General features: G+C 57.6%; 1 protein-coding gene and 1 long non-coding RNA gene across 3 annotated transcripts; both read right to left on the reverse strand.

Moving 5' to 3' along the window:
* Nucleotides 1–667: 667 nt before the first annotated feature.
* Nucleotides 668–16,949, reverse strand: RNASET2 (ribonuclease T2). 2 transcript variants are annotated; one of them, XM_042940285.1, is made up of 10 exons: nt 16,836–16,949; nt 16,559–16,690; nt 15,630–15,690; nt 13,777–13,832; nt 12,148–12,205; nt 9,324–9,391; nt 6,013–6,126; nt 3,860–3,905; nt 2,341–2,415; nt 668–1,081 (listed from the first exon to the last, which is right to left on the reverse strand). In XM_042940285.1, exons 2-10 carry the CDS (start codon nt 16,633–16,635, stop codon nt 890–892), a joined length of 747 nt encoding a protein of 248 aa, XP_042796219.1. In that variant the 5' UTR covers nt 16,636–16,690; nt 16,836–16,949; the 3' UTR covers nt 668–889. The 2 variants fall into 2 exon arrangements, with proteins under 2 accessions (XP_042796219.1, XP_042796218.1); XM_042940284.1 differs by having other exon boundaries at nt 13,753–13,832.
* Nucleotides 13,868–15,620, reverse strand: LOC122220598. Its single transcript, XR_006202948.1, has 2 exons — nt 14,708–15,620; nt 13,868–14,578 (listed from the first exon to the last, which is right to left on the reverse strand). It is a non-coding gene; the product is annotated as an uncharacterized LOC122220598 (long non-coding RNA).
* Nucleotides 16,950–20,266: the final 3,317 nt, after the last annotated feature.

Below are 20,266 nucleotides of genomic sequence, written 5' to 3' on the forward strand. Positions count from 1 at the left end.
GGAGGAACGGCGTCGAGGGTTCCCAAAGCTCGGGAAGCCCATTTCACAGAGCCCTCCGTGTCCTCTGTTCATAGATGCGCCAGGTGGCGAGTCTGGGCAGCGCCTGCGGCCCCGACCGCCCAGCAGCAGAGCCATTTCGTCCTGCACCCAACGGAGGGGCGCGGTGTCCACGGGGGGAGCCCTGCCCTCGCGGCCACCCCGCGTCACGGTACTTCTGAGGACTGATTTGCCGGTGGCCCCCACACTTCTGTGTCTGGGCTACCTCGTCACAGAAAGGAACCGAGGCAGGATTTGAACCGGTCTTCAGTCTGCAGGTCAGAGCACCGACGGGGCGGGCACGCTGGCCGGCACCTTGTCGCGCACTCAGTGTCCCCCGCGGCCCCTCAGAGCATCTCGCCTGCCAGCACCAGGCCCTCAGGGGACACACCCATGCAAGGCCATCGAGGGGGAGGGGGGGACGCGGGTGAACGTGTCCTGCCCCCTCTGGCCCCGAGAAACAAGACGCGCCCCCCTAAGGCAGCTGGCGGAGACACCCGGCCTGACGTCGGATCGTCGGCCTGATCCCGGCGTGAGGGCGGGAGGCCTCCCGAGCCCCCGGCAGGTGCCCGAACTCCGAGGGCGCCCGCCTCGGCTCGGATGCCGAAGCGCTCAGTAAGGGAGAAACAAGGAAAATCTGTATCCTTTATTCCAACCGCAGAGCGGGCGCAGGCCTAAGCCATTGCCTCCCCTCCGTGTCCCCACGCTGCACCCGGCCCTGCGGGGCCTGCGGATCGGCTCCCGGCCGCGAAGACGGCGAAACAGACAGGCTCCCGGGAGGGACGGCCGTGAACAGACGCTTCCGCTCTGGAGCTGCTTGTAGACACGCGGCCGTCTGTGACTCTCCCGCTTTTCAGTGTTTCCGGGTCTCGTCGGGTGGGGGGTAGAAGGCGGGGCCGTCCTCACAGACCTCCAGCCCCGGGCCCCCCGCTCCGGGCCGGCGGGACGCGGGCTCCTCGGGCTCCCCGGGCTCCGTGCAGTTGCGTAGCTGCAGCCCCTTGGTGAAGCACACCTCTATCTGGCCGATGGTCTGCACCTCCTCCCCCTAGGAAGGGAAAGGGAAAGACGGAAAACGATTCTGAACTCAGACGGTCATCGATGGCGTTCGAGTCCCAGGCCCTGAAGAGACAAGGGGTGACTGCAGACCCGGGCTCCAGGCGCCAGGAACGAGCCCCTCTCCAATGGCGCCACCCAAGGTGACGGGGCAGTGGGCCGCAGGGCCCGCCACCCGGCTCACCGCCCAGACGCTCCCCGTGCCGGCCCGGCAGCCCCGTGTGCAGGGACACCGCTTAGACCCAGATACGCACACCTCTGTGCACGCAGCGGGTGTGTCACGGCATCGGGACGCGTGGTTTTGTACAAGAACTGGGTCCCTGGCACCCTGGTAAAAGGATTTAAGTCTTTACCAAAGCCGACGGAAGAAACTACAATTCACCTGTGAGACAAATACCCACGACTGACGTGACCGAAACTGACAACGTAAACCCTGAGAAATTTTCTGACTCCGAACGTTCCGGACGCCCACCTCCCTGCTCCTGTCCCCCAGCAGCCCTTGCAGAACGCGCGTGCTCTTCTGCCGGGACGAAGTCTCGAGAAAACAAACCCCGTCCTAGTGTGGCGTCAAAGAACAACCCGCTTTACGTATGAACAGAATCCCGGGTGGTTAACACACGGTGTCACATCGACGTCTGCTGTGCGACAGAGTGACTCACAGTAATGTATGTCACCCGGTGCTCATCACAGCAAGTGCCCCCCTTAACCCCCACCCGTGACCCCCCCACTGTCCCCTCTGGTAACCATCAGTGTGCCCTCTATAGCGAACACTCTGTTTCTTGGCTCGCCTCTCTTCTTTTGCTCGTTTGTTTCCTAAATTCCGCATTTCACTGGAAATCATGTGATATTTGTCTTTCCCTGACTGACTTGTTTCACGTGGCATCGTACACCTGCACACGGCAAGATTCCACTCTGTCTTGTGGCTGCGTGATACTCCGTCGTATAGATACTACGTCGTCTTTATCCGCTCGTCAGTCGATGATGCTTGGGCTGCTTCCGTGATTTGGCTAATGGAGCTAACGCTGCTAGAAACATCCGAGAACGTGTGTCCCATCCGTGATGTGAAAACAGACACGGAACGTGCCTGTGCGCACGCACAACCACCCCCCCCCCCCCCACACACACACCCACAAACACACACACGCACAGCTCTGGCCCTGGGAACTCCGTGGTGACCACAAAGACGTCAAAAGAATTGAACTTGTCTCCTTGATAAAGACAGAAAGGACAACAACATGTAGCATATCTGACCGATTCTGGTGGAAGGCACTGGACTTTCGGGATGACTCCATATATGCTGGCAAGGGCGTCTTTAATGTCTGAAATCTGAAATGACACACAGTGCATTAGAAATGACACTTGGAAAAAAAAAATTAAAAAGAGTCTGTGTCTCCCCCTCTCTCTGCCCCTCCCCTGCTCATGCTCTGTCTCTCTCTGTCTCAAAAATACATAAAAACATTAAAAGCAAAGAAATGACCCTTGGCAAGGGGCGGTATGATGGCTCTGCCCCACGCAGACGTCGCTGACGCGCACAGCTGACAGCAGGGCTCGCAGACAAGGCTCGGAGGTGCCGGGGAGGGGCTGTCGCCTGCTTGGGCTCCACCCAGTGGCACCCACAGGTGCCCCACACAGTTTCCGTCCTCCCCCCGCCCAGCTCTTCTGTCCACACCCAGAGCCTGGGTGCCGCGCGCAAAAGCTGAGAGCCTCCCAAGTGCGGTCAGATCAGCTTTCGCCGCCCGGGGACTTCTGTCTGGGTCACAACCTGCTGCCTCTGCCACCTAACAAAGCGCCTGCAGCACAGACCTCCGACGTCTGTTGTCCTCGGTGCCAGTATGTGCTTGAAATCAGTTCCCCGATGGGCACATTCTGGGCAGAAAGGAGCCCAGGGGACCGACGGGGCCCTGCAAACACCCTCTCGCAGGCGCAGCTGACGCTCTCGCCGCAGGGTCACCTGCCACCCCCCGCTCTCACTGGAGGGAGGAGAACAGGGGAGCAGGAAGCCAACTGCGCAGGGGAGCCGGTTAATTTCACAGTCAAGAGACCTGCGAAGCGGCCCAGGACGCAGCCATGACGCTGGAGACAAGGAGCCACTGAAACCAGTCACTTCACATCTTTGTGTTAACCCCCGGGGACCGAAGTAGTTTAAATAGCGAAGACAGGCCCTCCAAAGCGGGAGTCAGCAAGCTTATTCTGCCAAGGCCCAGAGTGAGCGCTTCAGGCTCCGGGGGTCACTCAGACGCTCCCCGTCCGACCCCTGAGCCGTGTGGGCGACCGCAGGTGACCGCGGAGGAACGGCTGCGGCCGCGAGCCGGGAGGAGCCTGTTTATGAAAACGGGTTGTCCTGAGCGGACGACACTTAGCTTCCGTATCTGCTTCCCAGACAGCAAGATGTGGTCGCGGTTACACGACTATCGTTTTACTAGGACAACAGAATCAACTCTTGGGCCTTCTTCTTCACAAAGAATACCGCAAAAACCGCATGTGCTTCTCAAACGCGTCTGGCACCTGCCCTGCGCGAGCCCAGAACACGCTTCTCACCAGGGGACCGCGAGTCCGTGCTTCAAGGTCATGGGCGTAACCCGTTTTCAGTTTACATTCAACGTGCACAGGGAAGCAGAATTCACATAAAATCTATCGGAAACCTAATAGCGGAATAGGAGGGGCCTGTCTGGGTCACTTCAGAACCGCAGTGTCACTCACAGGAGGCAGTGACGCGGGGCCGCGGCCGGGAGTCCCCGTGCTGGGTCAGGGGGCTCCACGTGAGACTTACCTGGTAGTAATTGATAGACGGCTTTATTCCCAACTTTTGGAGCATGCTAAAATTTAAAGGTAGAAAGATTACTTGTATCGTGCGGTACGTTTTCCTTTCTTGTTCTTCTCAAACATCCTATTTCATAACAAAAATTAAGACACTCGGCACAGAAAGCACTTGCCGTCTACACCCTGGGCAATAAACCTGTGAGCAAGGACAGCAAATAAAGAGCGCTCGTGCTCCCCGACCACCCCTCACCCTCAGCGCACACTGCCGATCCGGCTCGCTCTCGAGCACGGGGTCCTTCCCAACGGCGTTCCGGAGGGCAGGATGCCAGGGGGTTGGCACACACGGGACCACCTACGGGCCACGGCTTTTCAAAAGATAGTTAGCAACTGATTTGGGATCCCAGGCTTCTCCCGGAAAAACCACACCTGAGCAAATCCTTACATACATTCAAATACCCACAGACCCGACTCATTTCCCAAAGCACACGGTTTTGACCAGCCATCCCGTCAAAATAGCACATGGCTAACTCCCTCATTCAATTATGGAGCAGGAGATCAACAATTCTCAGATTGAGAATCCCCAGCCAGCACTCGAGCCCCCATCATGCCCCCGCCGCCCCCCTCCACCCCCCCCCCCCCCCCCCCCGATCATCTGGGCCACGATCACACAGAGCGGACACGGAGACCTGGGCTGCCTCTCTGGACGCTGACACGGCCAGGGAAGCTTCTCGAGGAAAACCAGACTGACCAGGGCACGCCTGCTCCGGCCGCGAATTCTGGCAACACTATCTGCCGCGTCAACAGGGCAGTTTTTGTAAAGAGGACCCCAACAAGCGTCTGCATCTCTGCTGGAACAGGCAGGACGGGGTAGTGGGCAAGGTCCTTAGGGCCCTAGAAATAAACGTGCCCTTGCCTTATCCATGCACAGTTTATCCAAACACATTTCAAAGCCTCTGTGCTCTAGAAGTACAAAACTTTGCAAATTTTTAAATATTTCTTTCAAGTTGCAATATTAATATTCTGAATATATTGGGTTAAGTAATACAAAACCTGGGGCGCCTGGGTGGCTCAGTTAGAGGAGCGTCTGGACATTGGCTCAGGTCATGATCTCATGGTTCGTGGGTTCGAGCCCCACGTCGGGCTCTGCACTGAACAGCTGGGAGCCTGCTTGGGATTTTCTCTCTCCCTCTCTCCGCCCCTCCCCCGTCTCTCTCTCTCAAAATAAACAAACGTGAAAACAAAATTAAAACAAAAAAAAAAAAAGCACAAGCTCTGAGGCCGTGTTTGCAGGCTGTGCCCCTGCAATCCTGTTCCCCGCAAAGGCACCGCCTGCCCATTCCAGAACTGGGCCGGTCCCGTCCGAACCCCGGGGGCTGCACAGCCCTGATGACAGCGAAACAGAGGACCAGCTGTGCGGGACGGGACACTCCCCTTGCGGGCGCCCCTGCACGCCGAGGAAGCAGAGCGGGCGTCTAGGGAACGGACGGAGGCTTGCGCGTCTTCTCGGCAACCGTGACCTACAGAGCTGACACACAGGCGTCGGCACGGGTGCCTGGCGGGATTCTGGCTTGTTCTGACCAAAGCAAACGGTAGAATTTCCTGTCATGGCCTTGAAAATGAGGTCACAAGTGTATTATGACTCAGGTGAGGAAGAGTACGAATTCCTCGCACACTTGGTCACAGAAGCATCTAGATGCTGGCCGGCCAGCCTCCCCGCCCGATCTCTCGGTGACGGGCTGAGCCCTGGTGGGCGGGAGAAGGGGGTCCCCGGTCCCCGGCAGGGACATCGGTGGCCATGAGCCAGCCTCCCCTGGTCTCCGGAGCGCAGGCACGGGGCAGGCGGTGTGGGATTCCGGGTCAGGAGCCCCACCCGCATCCCCGCCCTGCCTGTTCCAGGGCCACCACAGCCGGGCCCCAAACGCTTGGTGACGCGCAGTCGACACAAACTGTCGTGTTAACGCAAGATCCTTCCTTGGGAAATCCCGGCCGAGAGACACACGCCCGGTCGGTCTGGTTCCCTCAGGCCGACTCCATGTCCGACGACGTTAGGGCCCAGAGGGGCCCTCAGTCCCCGGACGGCGCGGTCCCAGGCTCATCCCCAGGCCGGAGAGCCGGCTGCGGAGGGTGGCGCCCACGAGGCCCAGGCCCCAGAGGGTCCCCTACCTGTTAAGCGCCAGCCTCTGGTACAGGTCCAGGCCTCCCTCGAAGTATCTCTTCTGAGAGTTGAGGGTGTCCACCTGGGCCGCACACGTGCCGTGCTTCTCCCACTCGTGCTGCCTGTGAGAGAAGTTTCGCAAAAACCATCGGGTTAAAAGTCATCAAACAAATTCGCAAGGAAAACGTTCACGCCTGGGACAGGACGTTCGACACGCACGTCGTTTCTTGCACAAAACAAGAGGGTAAAGTTCCTTCTGTGCGACACGCGTGCTTCCGGATTGCCCTGCAGGGGGACCCGAGGCCCCAGGGCCATGAGACCCCGTCACGCCTGCACCATCAGCCCCGCCCAGAGACCCTCACACGGCAGCCCACTAAGCAGGTGCTGCTGGCGAACACGAATACGTATCCCAGAGAAACCTTCGTATCGATAACCACTCCTCGGGCTTCGCTGCAGATTTAACCGCGAGGTGCTTTCACACTCCTCGTTCGTGCCCACAACTCTGCAAAACCACCACTGGCTTAGAAATGGGGAAACTGAGGCTCAGAGGGACTAGCCAGGCGCCCCGCTGAGGCCAGTCAGCCAGGAAGCCCAGAGTCCACGCGCAGGGCCCTATCCGGACGCCCGGCAAATGGGAGGTGTGCCGCCCGCAGGGGACGACAGCGGCCGCTCGGGTGTCGGCCACCCGCAGCGCGGAAGGACAAGACGGCGTCGGGCTTCCTCTAGATCATCGGTGATTAGTTCGTAAGGTTTCAGCGAACCGCGTTCACGCCGGCGCTCGTAGGGGGGTCGTATGCCGGCTCACAAAACACAGTCCAAAGTGCACTCGTCCGCTGGTGAAATCCCCCACGGAGGCGGCTCTGAGTGACCACAGGGCTACAAGCAGCGACTCTCTCCAGACCACGGAGACGGCGGGAAAAGACACACACGTGTGAACAACTTTCTTCGTCTAGAGCAGCTTCCAGAATGAATCGTCTGACAGCTGCCCATGTCCTATGGGCTAGAAAAGGAGGGTCTTCCCGGCTGCACGTTTCTTTCTGAAGCCCGTGCAGGAGGGAGCTGGGACGACGCGGGACGAGTGCAGAGGGCTAGCACACTGGCCAAACGGCTCCTGGCTCGTAAGAAATACCCAGCGAAGGTCAATCATTGTTGTTTTGGGATCAAGCTTAACTCAATACCGCTGAAGGATCAGAATCTATTATTGTTAACGTGGTTCCAACATTTAATCCCACGTCACTTGGAATCGGGCATCTTTCATCTCACACAGAGTTGTCAGTCACCACTGGGAAGTGACCACCGTGAGTGGACGTGGGGGCCGCCCTCCCGGGCTGCCTGGCCCTCCTGCGGGACGGGAGGCACGTGCCCCTCCGGGCGGCCGAGGCCCAGGGACACCTCCCACGGTGAGGCCGCTCGCCTAACTGGGCGACCCCAGCCCTCGTTCTTTTCCGTACAAGCATCAAAAACCATCAGAAACCAAAGAAAAATCCTACTTTGCAGAGGACTGTGTACGTGGTATTTCTCATAGGGCTAATCTTACTGATAGACTTGATCTTAGAGGATTATCTCAAGGGGGCAGTGACACCAAGGCCCCGAACTCTGCACCCCCAACTCCCATCTGGGACTAAACAGGACACTTTTCCGCCAGGAGCCCTCCTCGGCCTCCGGCTCCCAATGACAAAGCCGAGGCAGACACTCTCGAAGCTCACACAGGAGAGGCGACTTGGGCAGCAGGGGAGCCGTGACCCGAACGCCACGCTCGGGAGGCAGTGACGCAGAGTGGTGCAGTCAGTCCCCGCGTGTCCCCGTCCCCGGGAGCTCCGGGGAGCATAAATACCCTTAGCGCACGATGTTTACCTTTGGGCTTGGAACCAAAGTTTTCAAATGTGCCGTTTAACTATCCAACCTGAAAAAGTATCATTTTGGCTTTATTAGAGCCCAAAACTACATGTGTGCTCTGCCCATGTTATTCGGATTAAATGGTCGAGGGCCCCAATCAGACAGCCCTCTTTACGCGTACCTGTTGATTTATTTTTAAGTCACCCGGCACTCTGCTTGATTCCGTCCCAGAACATTGGAACAAGTGGAAAAAGTGTATTTTGCACACTTAGCCCGGATCCGTCATTTGCCCAGTACAATGTGAAGGCCTGGGCACTTTTTCCACTCTGTTTCCATCTCGACTTTATCTACCGTGAAACCGTTTTCTAGAACACAGCTGTGCAGCACGCGCCTGGAGACCTGCACCATTCACGTCCCCAAACTGAGTGGTTTTCTCCGCCAAAGAGACGATTTCGACCTACAGACCTGGGTACATTAAAGCCGCATCCCTGCCACACACCTGGAGTGAGATCTCAGCCGGGGCACCGGGGAGGGGGACGGGGACAGGGGCCTGGGGTACAGGGGGTGCGGGGGTTCAGGCATCACTACCACTCTACGTGGTTGCAGAAAGCTTCTGTCTAAATTGAATTCCTTTCCTGAACAGTCTCCACAATATCTCCAAACGGAATTAATCATTTTGGACAACATCTGAATAACTGTAACGTGAATCATGAGTTGCCACATAGGGGGGAGACAGAAAATCAATGTTTTCAGTTAACCTAATGTAAATAAAAGGAATGTTAATTTTACCTTCTTCAAAAGCAATGCTTTAAGAAGCGATGTTGAATTAAACACAGCGTCCTTCTCCTTGGCTCACCTCCCGCCACACTCAAAAGACAGTCCTGGGCCAGACCACGGACTGAGCCACAGGTGGGACCTCCCTCTCCTCCCTAAGTCGGAGCATGAGACAGCCACCTTCGTCGGCACATCTTCTCTTTTCTCGACGTGTCTCGGGACAACGGCACAACGTCTTTAAGAAACACGCTCTGCGGGAGTTGCAGTGACTGCCTCTTAGATACGCACATACCTATCTGGGTTTAGTGAAACCTCAGGAGAGGAAGAGTCTAAACAAAGTGATGAATGAAATACGGATGAAGCACAAGCCTAAAAGGTAAATTCCACTTGCTCTCATGTTTTAGTCACCGGAGAAGGGCCCTGAAGATAACATGCCAAAGAAAAGCCCTGCTCAGTGCTCCCAAGGCTCACTTGGTGCTTCCCAGCCCCGCTTAGTGCTCCCAAGGCTCCAATTGGTGCTCCCCAGCCCCACTCGGTGCTCCCCGGGCCTGCTCGGTGCTCCCCCGGCTCCTCGCAGTGCTTCCAAGGCCTCACTCGGTGCTCCGCAGCCCCACTCGATGCTCCCCAGCCCTGCTCAGTGCTCCCCCGGCCCCACTCGGTGCTCCCCGGCCCCGCATCCTGCTATGGACTCAGTGGCTGCTGCCCTTACCAGAAATGGCTGTGATTTAGCGGATGGAGCACATCAGGCCAGTACATCTTCATTTCCGGCAGGAGGTCCTGTGCGGGGGGAAAAAAAAAAATCGGTGTAGGACCTAACAGCTCAAAACCTACCAGGCAAATTTGATAAACTAATACATTAGAAGAGATGAAAGGATTCTGCCTCACTCTGCAGGAGACATTTCTTAAGACACGTACGAAAACGAAACCTGACTAATCACAGAAGTGTGTTTGAAAACGCAAGCGCTCGTAGGTGAGTGGGTGAAGTGGCCGTGCAGACAGGGAACACTACTGCCCAGCTCTAAAGAGACACGGCCATCGGCCAGGAGGGGACGCGGGGGAGCCTTCAAAGCAATAACCGAGCGGAGGCAGCCAGTCTGAAAAGGCTGAATGATTCCAAACGTGCGACGCTCCGGAGAAGACAGAAGATCGGAGACGGTGGAAGGGTCGCTGGGGTCAGGGGCTGGCGGACGGAGGGGTGAGTACGTGGAGAACAGGGGATCTCCGGGCGCGAGGCTGCCCCGTAGGATACAGCGGTGGACGCACGTCACATGGGTCAGGACCCCAAAACTACGTGACACAGCGTGCACCCAATGGGAACCCTAAGTTCTGCGAGTGATGAGGCACCGATACCGTAACGAGGGTCCCGCACGACACAAGGCGTTAACAACACGCGACGGTCTGCGTGTTGGGGGCACATGCGTGGGCAGTCTGGTCTCCACTCAATTTTCCTGCTTTAGGTTTCTGAAACTGCCCTAAAGAGTAGCATCTACTCGTTAAAAGAGACAACACAAAATACAGGCTCCGTGTGGGCTGGGCAGTCTGCGCCCCCCGTACTGTAGTTTCCCTAAATTGAACGGTGCTCGGGCTTACGTTCCAATTTCCAGAAACCCCCGGGACCAGAAATAAAGTGAAACCGTGTAGAAACAAACTCAGGACGGCTTCACTCTGCCCACCAGTCGCAGAACCACCGGGCCCCCCCCACCCGCTCCCCGGCCCCAGCCAGCCCTGTCTTCCAGGAAGCTGCCCCCCTCACGGTGTCCCCGTCCCTGTCTTGCACCCCCCACACTCTGGCTTCAGTCCCTGCCAGCACCGAGGGGGCGGGGGGAGCGGCCCGCTTTCCTCAGGGACCACCGCTGCCCTGGGCCGTGTGCGACAGAGCAGGTGCCCCGGCACCGACCTGAACGCCTCCCCGCTTTGACCCCCAGGCCGCTCCCTCCAGAGGGTACTTCCAGCCTTCCTTTGATGAACCCCGCCAGCGCTCCTCCACGAACCCCCATCCCCGGCTCCCCCCCGCCCCCCCCTTCTGGCTGCTGCTTCACAAGCCCCGTCTCTCCTGCTTCTCTGTCCTGCTTTTCTCTGTCCTGCTTCTCTGTTAACCCTACGGCTGCCCCAGGCTCGCTCCTGCTGTCCTCCCCATCCCCGTGCTGAATTCCCCAGCTGCGCGCTGGTCACACCGAAGGTCCTCCCCGGCCCACACCTCTCTGCTGGCACACACACGTAACCCACCTGGACGTTTCTGGGGCACTGCACCCGCAACAGGCTGCCCGCCGAAGCGCAGTCCCCTGCCGGGCCCGTGTCAGGAAGGAGACGACACCAGCCTAAGCTCCTGTCCTGAGTCCCGCCTGATGCTCCCCTCCAGCCAGTCCCCCAGCCCTGTTCATTCCACTTCCGGGCTCCCCTCTTGCTGTGCATTCCCACAGCCTCTCCCCGCTCAGCTCTTCACCCCTGCCTCGTCCCCCCACGCCCGCCGCCCAGCCGGCAGCCAGGGCGGCTGCTGGGACACGCGGGTCACGTTCACTCTGCGGCCTGAATGCTCTGGGCACTCAGCGCCGTCACAGCACCAGTGACCTCGTACTTCCACGTGCAGGCCACGGGACTCTAGTCACGAACGAGCCCGCGGGATCGGGCGAGCTGACCCGCGTGCGGGAAGGATGTCTGAAGAGTGGGACGTGACCAGGCTTTGGGGCACACTAATAATTCTTACAGATGGTCCTCAGACCCCAGCCTCCAGGCTCAGGCGACTGAAGGTCCCTCACAGGAAGGGAGGAGGAGCAGAGGAGACCCTTTGGACTAGAGCAGTTAGAACGATCTGTTAGAACTAACTGCCTTGCCCTTTTGGGGGCCGTATCTTCACGGGAAGGAACCTAGTTTTAGCACATCCTGATGCTACCCCGTTTTCGGGGAGGCCCCAGCGACCTGTAAACCCAGGTACTAGTTAGATCACACACCGGGGGTCGCCCGCATCCCGCGGGGAAAGGGAAGCGCCCCTGCGGGTAAGCATACGCAGCGGAGACCTTCTACGAGCAGGGCTCGCCAAAGCCACTCTCTGGGCTATTCTGTGACAGGGGCGGTTGTGCTGGAAAGGCCCAACCCTTCCTCCCTGCTGGCAGGCCCTACTCAGAAACCCACCCGCCACGGCCAGAAAGGACAGGCGTGGTGCCGTGTCTGTCCTCCGAGCCAGAGCTGTCCAGAAACGCTAACCCCAGCAAGCCGACCAGGAGTCACGGGGGACCGGGGACTAACGTGGGCTGGCAGGGGACGGCCAGGGCCGTCTCCGCTCACGTCTGCTTTCACTTCGTACAGTTCACTTGGGAGTGGTTCGCGCCCAGGGCAGAGGAGACCACGTAGTTCGAATTTAACTTGTGGGACTGTCTTAGCTATCAGCAAATACGAACAACGTGCCAAGGGTTCAATCTTGGTGAATAACGCTCGGGAGTCCTCATTTTCAAACATGACCTTGAGGGCACGCTTGCGGAGAAGAGAGTTCACTGAGTCCAATGCTCTGCAGCAGCGACACGACTAAAAGTTTGTACCTTAATCTCTTGGAAGTTAAAGTGCCACGATCTGTTACACTCTTCCGCTTTGTCGGGCCTCGAAATTAAAATTAAAAACAACAGAAATTAGTCTCGGTCGAGATGGCTTCCAAAAGGCAGGAGGAAACACTTCCAGTAAGGTCTGCAGAGAGCAAAGGAAGAGAAACCGTCACATGGTGCGAGTCGCTTAACAAAGACGCTCAGGTATCAGCGGTCACGGTGGCGCGTCTTTCAAAGACATCGTCCAGGAGAAAGGCAAACAGGAAGCAAACTGAACAACCCGGTAGGGGGCGCTCTGGAGTCAGGGTGGGGTCTAAGTCAACTGCCCTCTGACAATCTCCCCTGCTGCTGGGCAGACCGGCAAGTTCCCCTCTCTTCCAATGGCGATGAGGGCGAATGAGGACATACATAACGGGCTCAGGCAGTGGCTGGCAACGACCCAGGATCGGCTAGTATGATTTCTTAAACCACCAAGCGAGGGTACCCTCCGACTTCCCTTTGTCTGCCTACTTCGGGACACGCCAACTTCCTGTCTTCAGATGAGTTCCCAAGGCCCCCAAATCTATTTCCGACCCCTGATGTGTCTCCAGGGTCAACGGGCTGGCCCAGCAACCCGAAATCGGTGCAGCCCCCACGGGGACGAGAGCAGTGCTGTGCACCGTCCTTCCAGCCACAAGCAGAGTGGCAGGTACATCAGCAGGACCCAAGAAGGCCAAGGTCCCGGAGACGAGTGTCGGGGTCACTGGTGAGTCTGGGGCGAAGGAGGGGCCAGAGCCCGGGCCCCAGTCCCCAGTTTAATTTGCTTCCCACAAAACCCTGTTCCTGAGGAGCAGGCCTGTGCCAGCAAAGGCCAGCATGGCCCTCCTGTCGTGGGAGCGGCAGGATGAGGCACCCCTTTGACGGGGCAGAGTGATGTGTGCGGTTAAACATCACGAGATTATGCACAAATAGGGAAACGATAAACAAAACGCAGGCAAAACCAGAAAAATGAATTTGGGTACTGTGACAGGTGCCAACGTAGATACGTGTAATAAACGAGTGGGACACTTGTGTATTTACTTTTATATATCTACTCATTGCCCCCAAAAGAAGGACGAAATGAGGAAATTACACTTAGTCGTCTTAAAATGGAAGCCCATTTCCCTTCTTAAAAGGGAAGCCCAGAGTCCCTAAATGCATGTTTAAGCCAGATCGTTACTGTTCTATCAAGACAGAACCGAACAGCAACAAAATCAGGGTTATTTCAGAAAGACTGAAGATGCCATAAATAAGGATTTGGTCTAGCGAATAAACTCCTAACAAAAATCACGAGTGTAACCGTTTGGACCGGCCTCAAGCTACTTTCAGGTCGGCTAGCTTCTTTTTCCCGTTTCAATTTTTTTTTTTTAATTTTTTAAATGTTTATTCATTTTTGACAGAGTCAGGGCCTGAGTGGAGGAGGGGCAGAGAGAGAGGGAGACACAGACTCGGAAGCAGGCTCCAGGCTCCGAGCTGTCAGCACAGAGCCCGACGCGGGGCTGGAACTCACGCAACCGCGAGATCATGACCTGGGCTGAAGTGGGATGCTTAACCGACTGAGCCACCCAGGCGCCCCTTCCTGTTTACATCGGAATCACACTAAGGGCTTGCCATAATCCGTGTATCGTCCAGTAGTCCGGAGGGTCTCTGCAGTCCTTTCCAACTTCCTGCAGAGAAAGGACATGAGAAAACAGAGCAAATAATCGGTTTCACTGTTTATTTAGATACACGTAGCATCTTTCCCTTCTTTTCACATATACCACCAGCCATAGGCTGCGCCCACACAAACCAGCCCCCAGGGGATCTGGGGAGGATTCCAGTGCGGCCCTACATGGGGGGGCGTGTTGGTCCTGGAAGGAGGGGTCCAATCTCACACAATTACTCGACAGAACTAAAACCTGAGTTTTGCTTTGCCTTTCCTCTTTTTAAACGTGTCCTCAGATTAAGTCAGCCTGATGGAAGCACTCACTTGCCCATAACTTTCGTAACGTGTAACCAAAAGTACCCGTGTGGGGATGACGACACCCAGCTAAACTCAAGGGTGTTCAGGCTCCAGGTCCGAACGCGGTAGTGCTACACGTATGGAAACTGCGAACATTCCAGAGCAAAGACACCAAGGTGAGGAAGGGACAATGAAGATAAGTTCACAGAGGTAAACCCCAGTGGCATACTCTCCCGGGACCTCCAAAGTGTTTAGCTAAAGTCGAGTTTTTCCAAAACAGCCGACCGTCTAGAACTACACTGGCCGTCAGACCAGACGAGACCCGAGTCCTGCCCGTCGCCCCCGCAGGGAATAAGCCAATGAAAAGCGGGTGTGGGTGTCTAGCGAGGACAGGCGAGGCACCACGCAGATTCTCAAGCCTTTCCTCTCGGGGTCGCCTGGGCAGGGAGCAAGCTTCTGTCCTAGGTTGGTCTGGAAAGGAGGGAGGCTCTGGTTTAGGAGACCGGCCTGCGGAGGCATGAAAGGTACCCGCCACACGCCGAGGGGGCAGAAGGGCAGGACAACCCAGGGCAGGACCAGAGCAGGGGGCGTGAACCTCACCTCTCCCAACCCCCAGTTTCGCCCCCCAGGAAACCACCACTGGCCACAGGAGCCAGGGCTTCTGCCGGCTCCACGTCCAGTGTCTCAGACGAGCCTGTAAGGGGGCGCTGGGGCGGCTTTTGTCCACCATCGGCAAGTACCGGTCAGTGCCCGGCGTGTGCCCGAGGGCCTGGGCAGAGCACCGAGGAGGGTTGGGGAGAGAAAGACACATCTGTCGCCACACCTGCAATGCCCGTGTCACTCATGCGGGGAAGGAGCCCAGAGACAGCCCCACTGCCCAGGAAGATGCTTCGGCCAGAGTAATGACAGGTCCCCTCATCAAGGCCACCCCGGATTGAAATTCCCTAACAATGACATTTCCCAAGGAGTTGGTTTTTTTTTGTTTTGTTTTGTTTTAATCTCAGTTCTAAATAAAGCCTCAAGGCAGGAAAGCACTTCTGGTATATTTACAGTCAGGGCCCAGGAACACACCCACATTGGGTCACAGTAATGCCTCACCCACCAAACGACCTTGTTCCCTGCCCCAGGGGCAAACCTTCTGTGTTCCCTAAGACTGGGGCTGTCCACACGCGGCCCCTCCCACCGGAACCTGGGGCTTACAAAGCTCACAAGGCCGACCTGCTGGGGGTGTGGGGGCAGAGCCAGGTCTCCAGCAGAGCTCAAAGCTGGTCACCAGCAACCCCGTTCATTCTCCTCCCGTCCAACACTCTACCCGGAGCTCGGAAACAGCACCAGAGCCAGAAAGACACGGTACGGTGCGAAGTTCGGAAAACCAAAACCAGAGAGAGCAGCCTCAGTAAGAGTAAGCGACAGATGGCCAGAAATGACATGCCAGCTCACGAGGAAACATGCGTGTAAACGACTCTGCATGGGGCTTCCACGGAGGAACGGGGGGGGGGGGGGTTGAGATCAGAAAACTCACCTTGCACACTGTTATGGGCCAGTGGTGAACCATAATTAGCTTTTTCCACTCATGGTTGTCACTGTTAAAAGACAAAGGACTTACTTTTCAAGAACTGTTTTAAAGCTAAAGAAAAATTAATTCATCTATCCATTCACGCCATTGTTCGTTCAACAAACACGGAGTGATTGTGACAGGCCAGGCACCACCGGGAGCAAGGGACAAGTCCCCAGGCCCTCCTGTGGACAGAGGCATTGCTGTGAGCAGGGGACCAAGTCCCGGGCTTTCTTGGAGCATACATGCCAGTGAGGGAGACGGTGACGGTGGTAGCCAAGAAAACACACGTGGTGCCCCATGGTGATGAGTAACAAAGAATATAGGGGCGCCTGGATGGCTCAGTCAGTTGAGGGTCCAAGTCTCGGTTTCTGCTCAGGTCGTGATCTCACAGTTCGTGAGTTCGAGGCCCAAGTCGGGCTCTGTGCTGACAGTGCTGACCCTGCTTGGGATTCTCCCTCTCTCTCTCTCTGTCCCTCCCCTGCTCATCTGAGCACCGTTTCTCTTTCGAAATAAACATTAAAAAAAAAAAGGAATATAAGTAAGGAAGAGAACAGGCATGTCAGCAGGGAGGAGGGGAGCTGAAATTTTAGACCAGAAAGCCAGGGACGGCCCGGAGGGGGGGGGGGGGGTGGAACCATAAAGTGCCTTCCTCCTAAGGCTGGCCACGAGCGTAGAAACAGAACCATCACTGTCCGTCAACCTGAAAAGAGGAAGAACCAGCACTTCCCAGATACTACTGGAACCTAACCTAAATGCGCGTCGACAATCCCCGACGCGCCGCTCCCGCCCGCACCTGCACCCGCAAGGGCCGCGACGCCGACCCCACGCCCCGGGGCACCGCGCGGGCCAGGCTGAGGCCGCACCAGGCGCTCGCAGCCGTGCAGGGGGCTCACCTGCTCGCGCCGCCCACGCGGCACATCGCCAGGCACAAGGCGCACAGGAGCAGGCTGCGAGCGGCTGCAGGCTCCATCCTGCCCGAATCCGGGGGGAGACACACAACGTCCGGCGCCGGGCCCTGCGTCTCCCTGCAAACGGGCAGAATTCCTGAAGCCCGCCCACCTCTGACCGGCTGCAGGCCGCGTCCGCCGTCCCGAGGGGGCCCCCAGCCCGCCGTCCGGCGTAGGCCTCGGCCCCCGAGCCCGCCGACCCCAGCCCGGGGAGCCGCCTCACCTGAGTCCCCCAGCCGCGCACGCGTCTCTGCCAGGGCTGCACCGCGACCCCCCCGCCGCCACTTCGCGGTCGCCGCAGCCCAGTCGCCGCCGGGAAGTGCGCCTTTCCGCTTCTGGGCCCCCGGCCCCGGACACGCCCTCGTAGGCGGGCACGCCCCCGGCCGGGCAGACCCGCCCCCGAAGCCCCGCCTCCAGGACACGCCCCCGGCCGGGCAGACACGCCCCCAGCTCGGCAGAAACGTCCCCTGACGCCCGGAAGCTCCTTCGGCCTCGCAGACACGCAGCCCCCCCCCCCCCCCCCCCCCCCCCCCCCCCCCCCCCCGGCGCCTCGCCTCCGGGACACGCCTCCGGCCCGGCCGCTCGCTCTCCACCCGCTCGTGCTCCTTGCGGAGGAGGTTTCCGCTTCGGCCTGGGTGCCGTCCGGCCTCGTGTCCCTTCCTGTCCCGCACCGTGAAGTCGACTTTAAAGGCCACCGTGTGCGGGCTGTTTGGATAAAATATGTATGTGGCTGTTCCGTGATGTCTGCTTCTCGCCCCGCACCGACCCCTTCCCCGGGGTGGGGGGTGGGGGGTCTGGCGCCGCATGGTGGGGGGGGGGGGGAACGGGGTCAGGACGAGTCAGGTGTGGGAACCGGCTACCAGGGGCCCCGCCGTACCCGTGGTGACCAGAGGTGGAGGCTCTGTGGCCCTAGTGAGACTGGGGAAGGGACGCTCGCCCAGGGGGTGCGGGGCGGCGGGGGGGAGAAGCGGGTTCGTCCCTGCAGACGGACGTGGATGCTCGGGCTTTCTGGAAGCTGGCCTGCGGCCACGTGACAGCCACGGGGGCCTCCGCACGAGGGCGTGGGGAGGAGGAGCCTGCGGGTGAGCCACGGCTCCCACAGGACATCAAAAAGGCAGGTGGGGAGGCGTCCGAGGAGGGGCAGCTTGTGCAGGAACAGGTCCAGGGAGGCAGCGACCAGCAGCTGCCGTTTATGTGAACACATCATCCTTAGGTCAATGCTTACGCCTCGCCGACTGAGACTAGGGACAGCTTCTGGGTACTTTCACTCCTCCTGGTTTCCCTGACAGGTCACACTGTAATGACAAAGTGTCCAAGAGCCAGTGGCTCCCACCTCCTACCCCCCCCCCCCCCACAGGCTGACCTGAGCTCTGGCTTCTAATGGCCCAGCAGTGGGGGAGCCCCATCGTGGCTCTGAGCCCTGGGGGTCTGATGTCCCATCGCTCGTGGCCCAAACAGGTCACATGGCCAAGCCTGGCCTCAGGAGAGTAGAAAGTATCCTTCTAAGGGTGGGGGTGGGGGCTTGCAGCCACAGGGCAAACGTCTGGGACATACGGGGAACGGTGGCAAATAGCTGGGGACAGCAACTAAACGAGGGGCAGAAATAGGACCTCAAGCAAACCAGGTGGGCAAGTGAGGGCTGAGGCGTGTGGCCGTGTGGGTTTGGGGTCAGAGGGCCCCATGCTGCTGCACAGAGGGGCAGCCTGCGGGGTGGCAGTGAGGGTGCGGGAAGCCCAGGGGATGCTCACACTTGACTGAGCAGCTGTGCGTGGGCAGGCAGCATCTGCTGCCGGGGAATTTGTCAGATGCGACTAATAAACACCAACACTCAGTTGTGGAACAATGGAGCGTGCAGAATGTCAGGCTGCAGAGTTTTCAAACATGTTCCTCACTGTCTGTGTGCTCCAGGAACGACACCCCGGGAGCCTGCAGGGTCCCGGCCAGCCCGGGAGGAGGGCCTCATTGGGCTCAAAGCTCATGTTTACCGGGCGTCTCCCAAACAGACAGCCTTGACCTAGGCCAGGAGGCGCAGGGTGGATGAGGGCTTCGGGTCGAAGTCGCCTCGTTTTGGAGCAGGAGGCGCACAGAGGCCAGGAGCATGTCCTCTGACGGCCGATCGTCTGGTATAAGTTACTGCTCTCCCACCTGTTACCTGTGTAAACCTGGCTCCTCTAAGCCTCGGTTTCCTCATTCATAAAGTAGGAAAGCGATCCTCTCTAACAATGTGTCGCGATCATCAAAAGGGATGTCACTAGTGGCTTGGCACGAGCCCACTGAGCCCGGTGCAGGCTGGGAGTTCAGGGCTGCGTCCTCTCTCACCGCAAGCTCTCCGGACCCTCGGCTGGAGGGACGGACAGCAAGGTGCTCCAGGTGGGAGCTCTGCAGCTTGTTTCCTGGCCCTGAACCTGGCTTTGGGGGCGCTGGTGGTAGACCTTGTGTGTTAAGGGTGTGACGGGTGACTGTGGCCCCCGTCTCTGCTGTGCTCATTCAGGGTTCTCAATCCCTAAATAACTTTGTCACCCTCCGGGGAATCTTATTTAAAAAAAAAATCGTCTGCATTCTAAGTTATTTGTATGCTGAGATAGTTAGGACACTTTCCAGATGTTTTCCCTCTGACCTTTCTCTTCTTTTACTCCCAGGATGTGTGGCCTCCCCGTGCAATGTGGCCACCACCCTGGCAACTATTTTGTGGACGTGTTTGTTGTGGGCAGTGTCTACAACGCAAGAGGGATGGGAGACGAGCAGGGAGGCCAGACAAAGGTGTCTCGGGGTAAAGTTTCTTGAAGATGTGACTAATAGTTGGAACCACAGGGAACAAACTTTCTGGAACAGAAAATGACTAAGTCAAACAGCATGAGACTCTGAACTGCGAAATAAAAGAGTATACGAACGGGGCTGCCTGGGTGGCTCAGTCAGTTAAACATCCTCGATCTCTGCTCAGGTCATGATCACGGTTCGTGAGTTCAGGCCCCGCGAGATGGGTTCTATGCTGGCATCGTGGAGTCTGCTTGGGATTCTCTCTGTCTCTCTCTCTCTCTCTCTCTCTCTCAAAAATAAATAAATAAAGGGGCGCCTGGGTGGCTCAGTCAGTTAAGCGTTCGACTTCGGCTCAGGTCATGATCTCATGGTCCGTGAGTTCAGGCCCCGTGTCGGGCTCTGTGATGACCGCTCAGAGCCTGGAGCCTGTTTCGGATTCTGTGTCTCCCTCTCTCTCTCTGACCTTCCCCCATTCATGCTCTCTCTCTGTCTCAAAAATAAATAAACGTTAAAAATAAATAAATAAATAAACAAACAAACAAACATAAAAAAAAGAATATACAGTTGACTCTTGAACAACTCAGGGCTTAAGGGCATCAATGGTGTGCAGTCAGAAATCTGCGTGTCACTTTGGACTCCCCCCAAAACTCAACTACTAATAGCCTGTTGACCAGATGCCCTACTGACAATGAAAACAGTTGATTGATACATGTTTTGTATGTTGTATATACTGTAGTCCTAAAATAACGCAGAGAAAAGAAAATGTCATTTCTATGCTTGGGTGGATACAACTTTGAAAGAACTGACTGGTTTAGTAAAAGAAGTCTACCCACCCAGAAGCTAGAAAGAAGGGCACACGCTTCAATTTTGCAATTGTTTTCACAGATCCTAAAAGAC

Source organism: Panthera leo, chromosome B2 (assembly GCF_018350215.1).
Source record: "Panthera leo isolate Ple1 chromosome B2, P.leo_Ple1_pat1.1, whole genome shotgun sequence".
Taxonomy (NCBI): domain Eukaryota; kingdom Metazoa; phylum Chordata; class Mammalia; order Carnivora; family Felidae; genus Panthera; species Panthera leo.

Coding starts and splice junctions, on each gene's coding strand:
- RNASET2 (XM_042940284.1), bottom strand. CDS start 16,635: ATGGAGCCTGCAGCCGCTCGCAGCCTGCTCCTGTGCGCCTTGTGCCTG. Junction 15,691..16,558: donor CGCGTGGGCGGCGCGAGCAG/GTGAGCCCCCTG, acceptor GTCTTTTAACAG/TGACAACCATGAGTGGAAAA. Junction 12,206..13,752: donor GCCCTTAGTGTGATTCCGAT/GTAAACAGGAAG, acceptor TTTAATTTCGAG/GCCCGACAAAGCGGAAGAGT.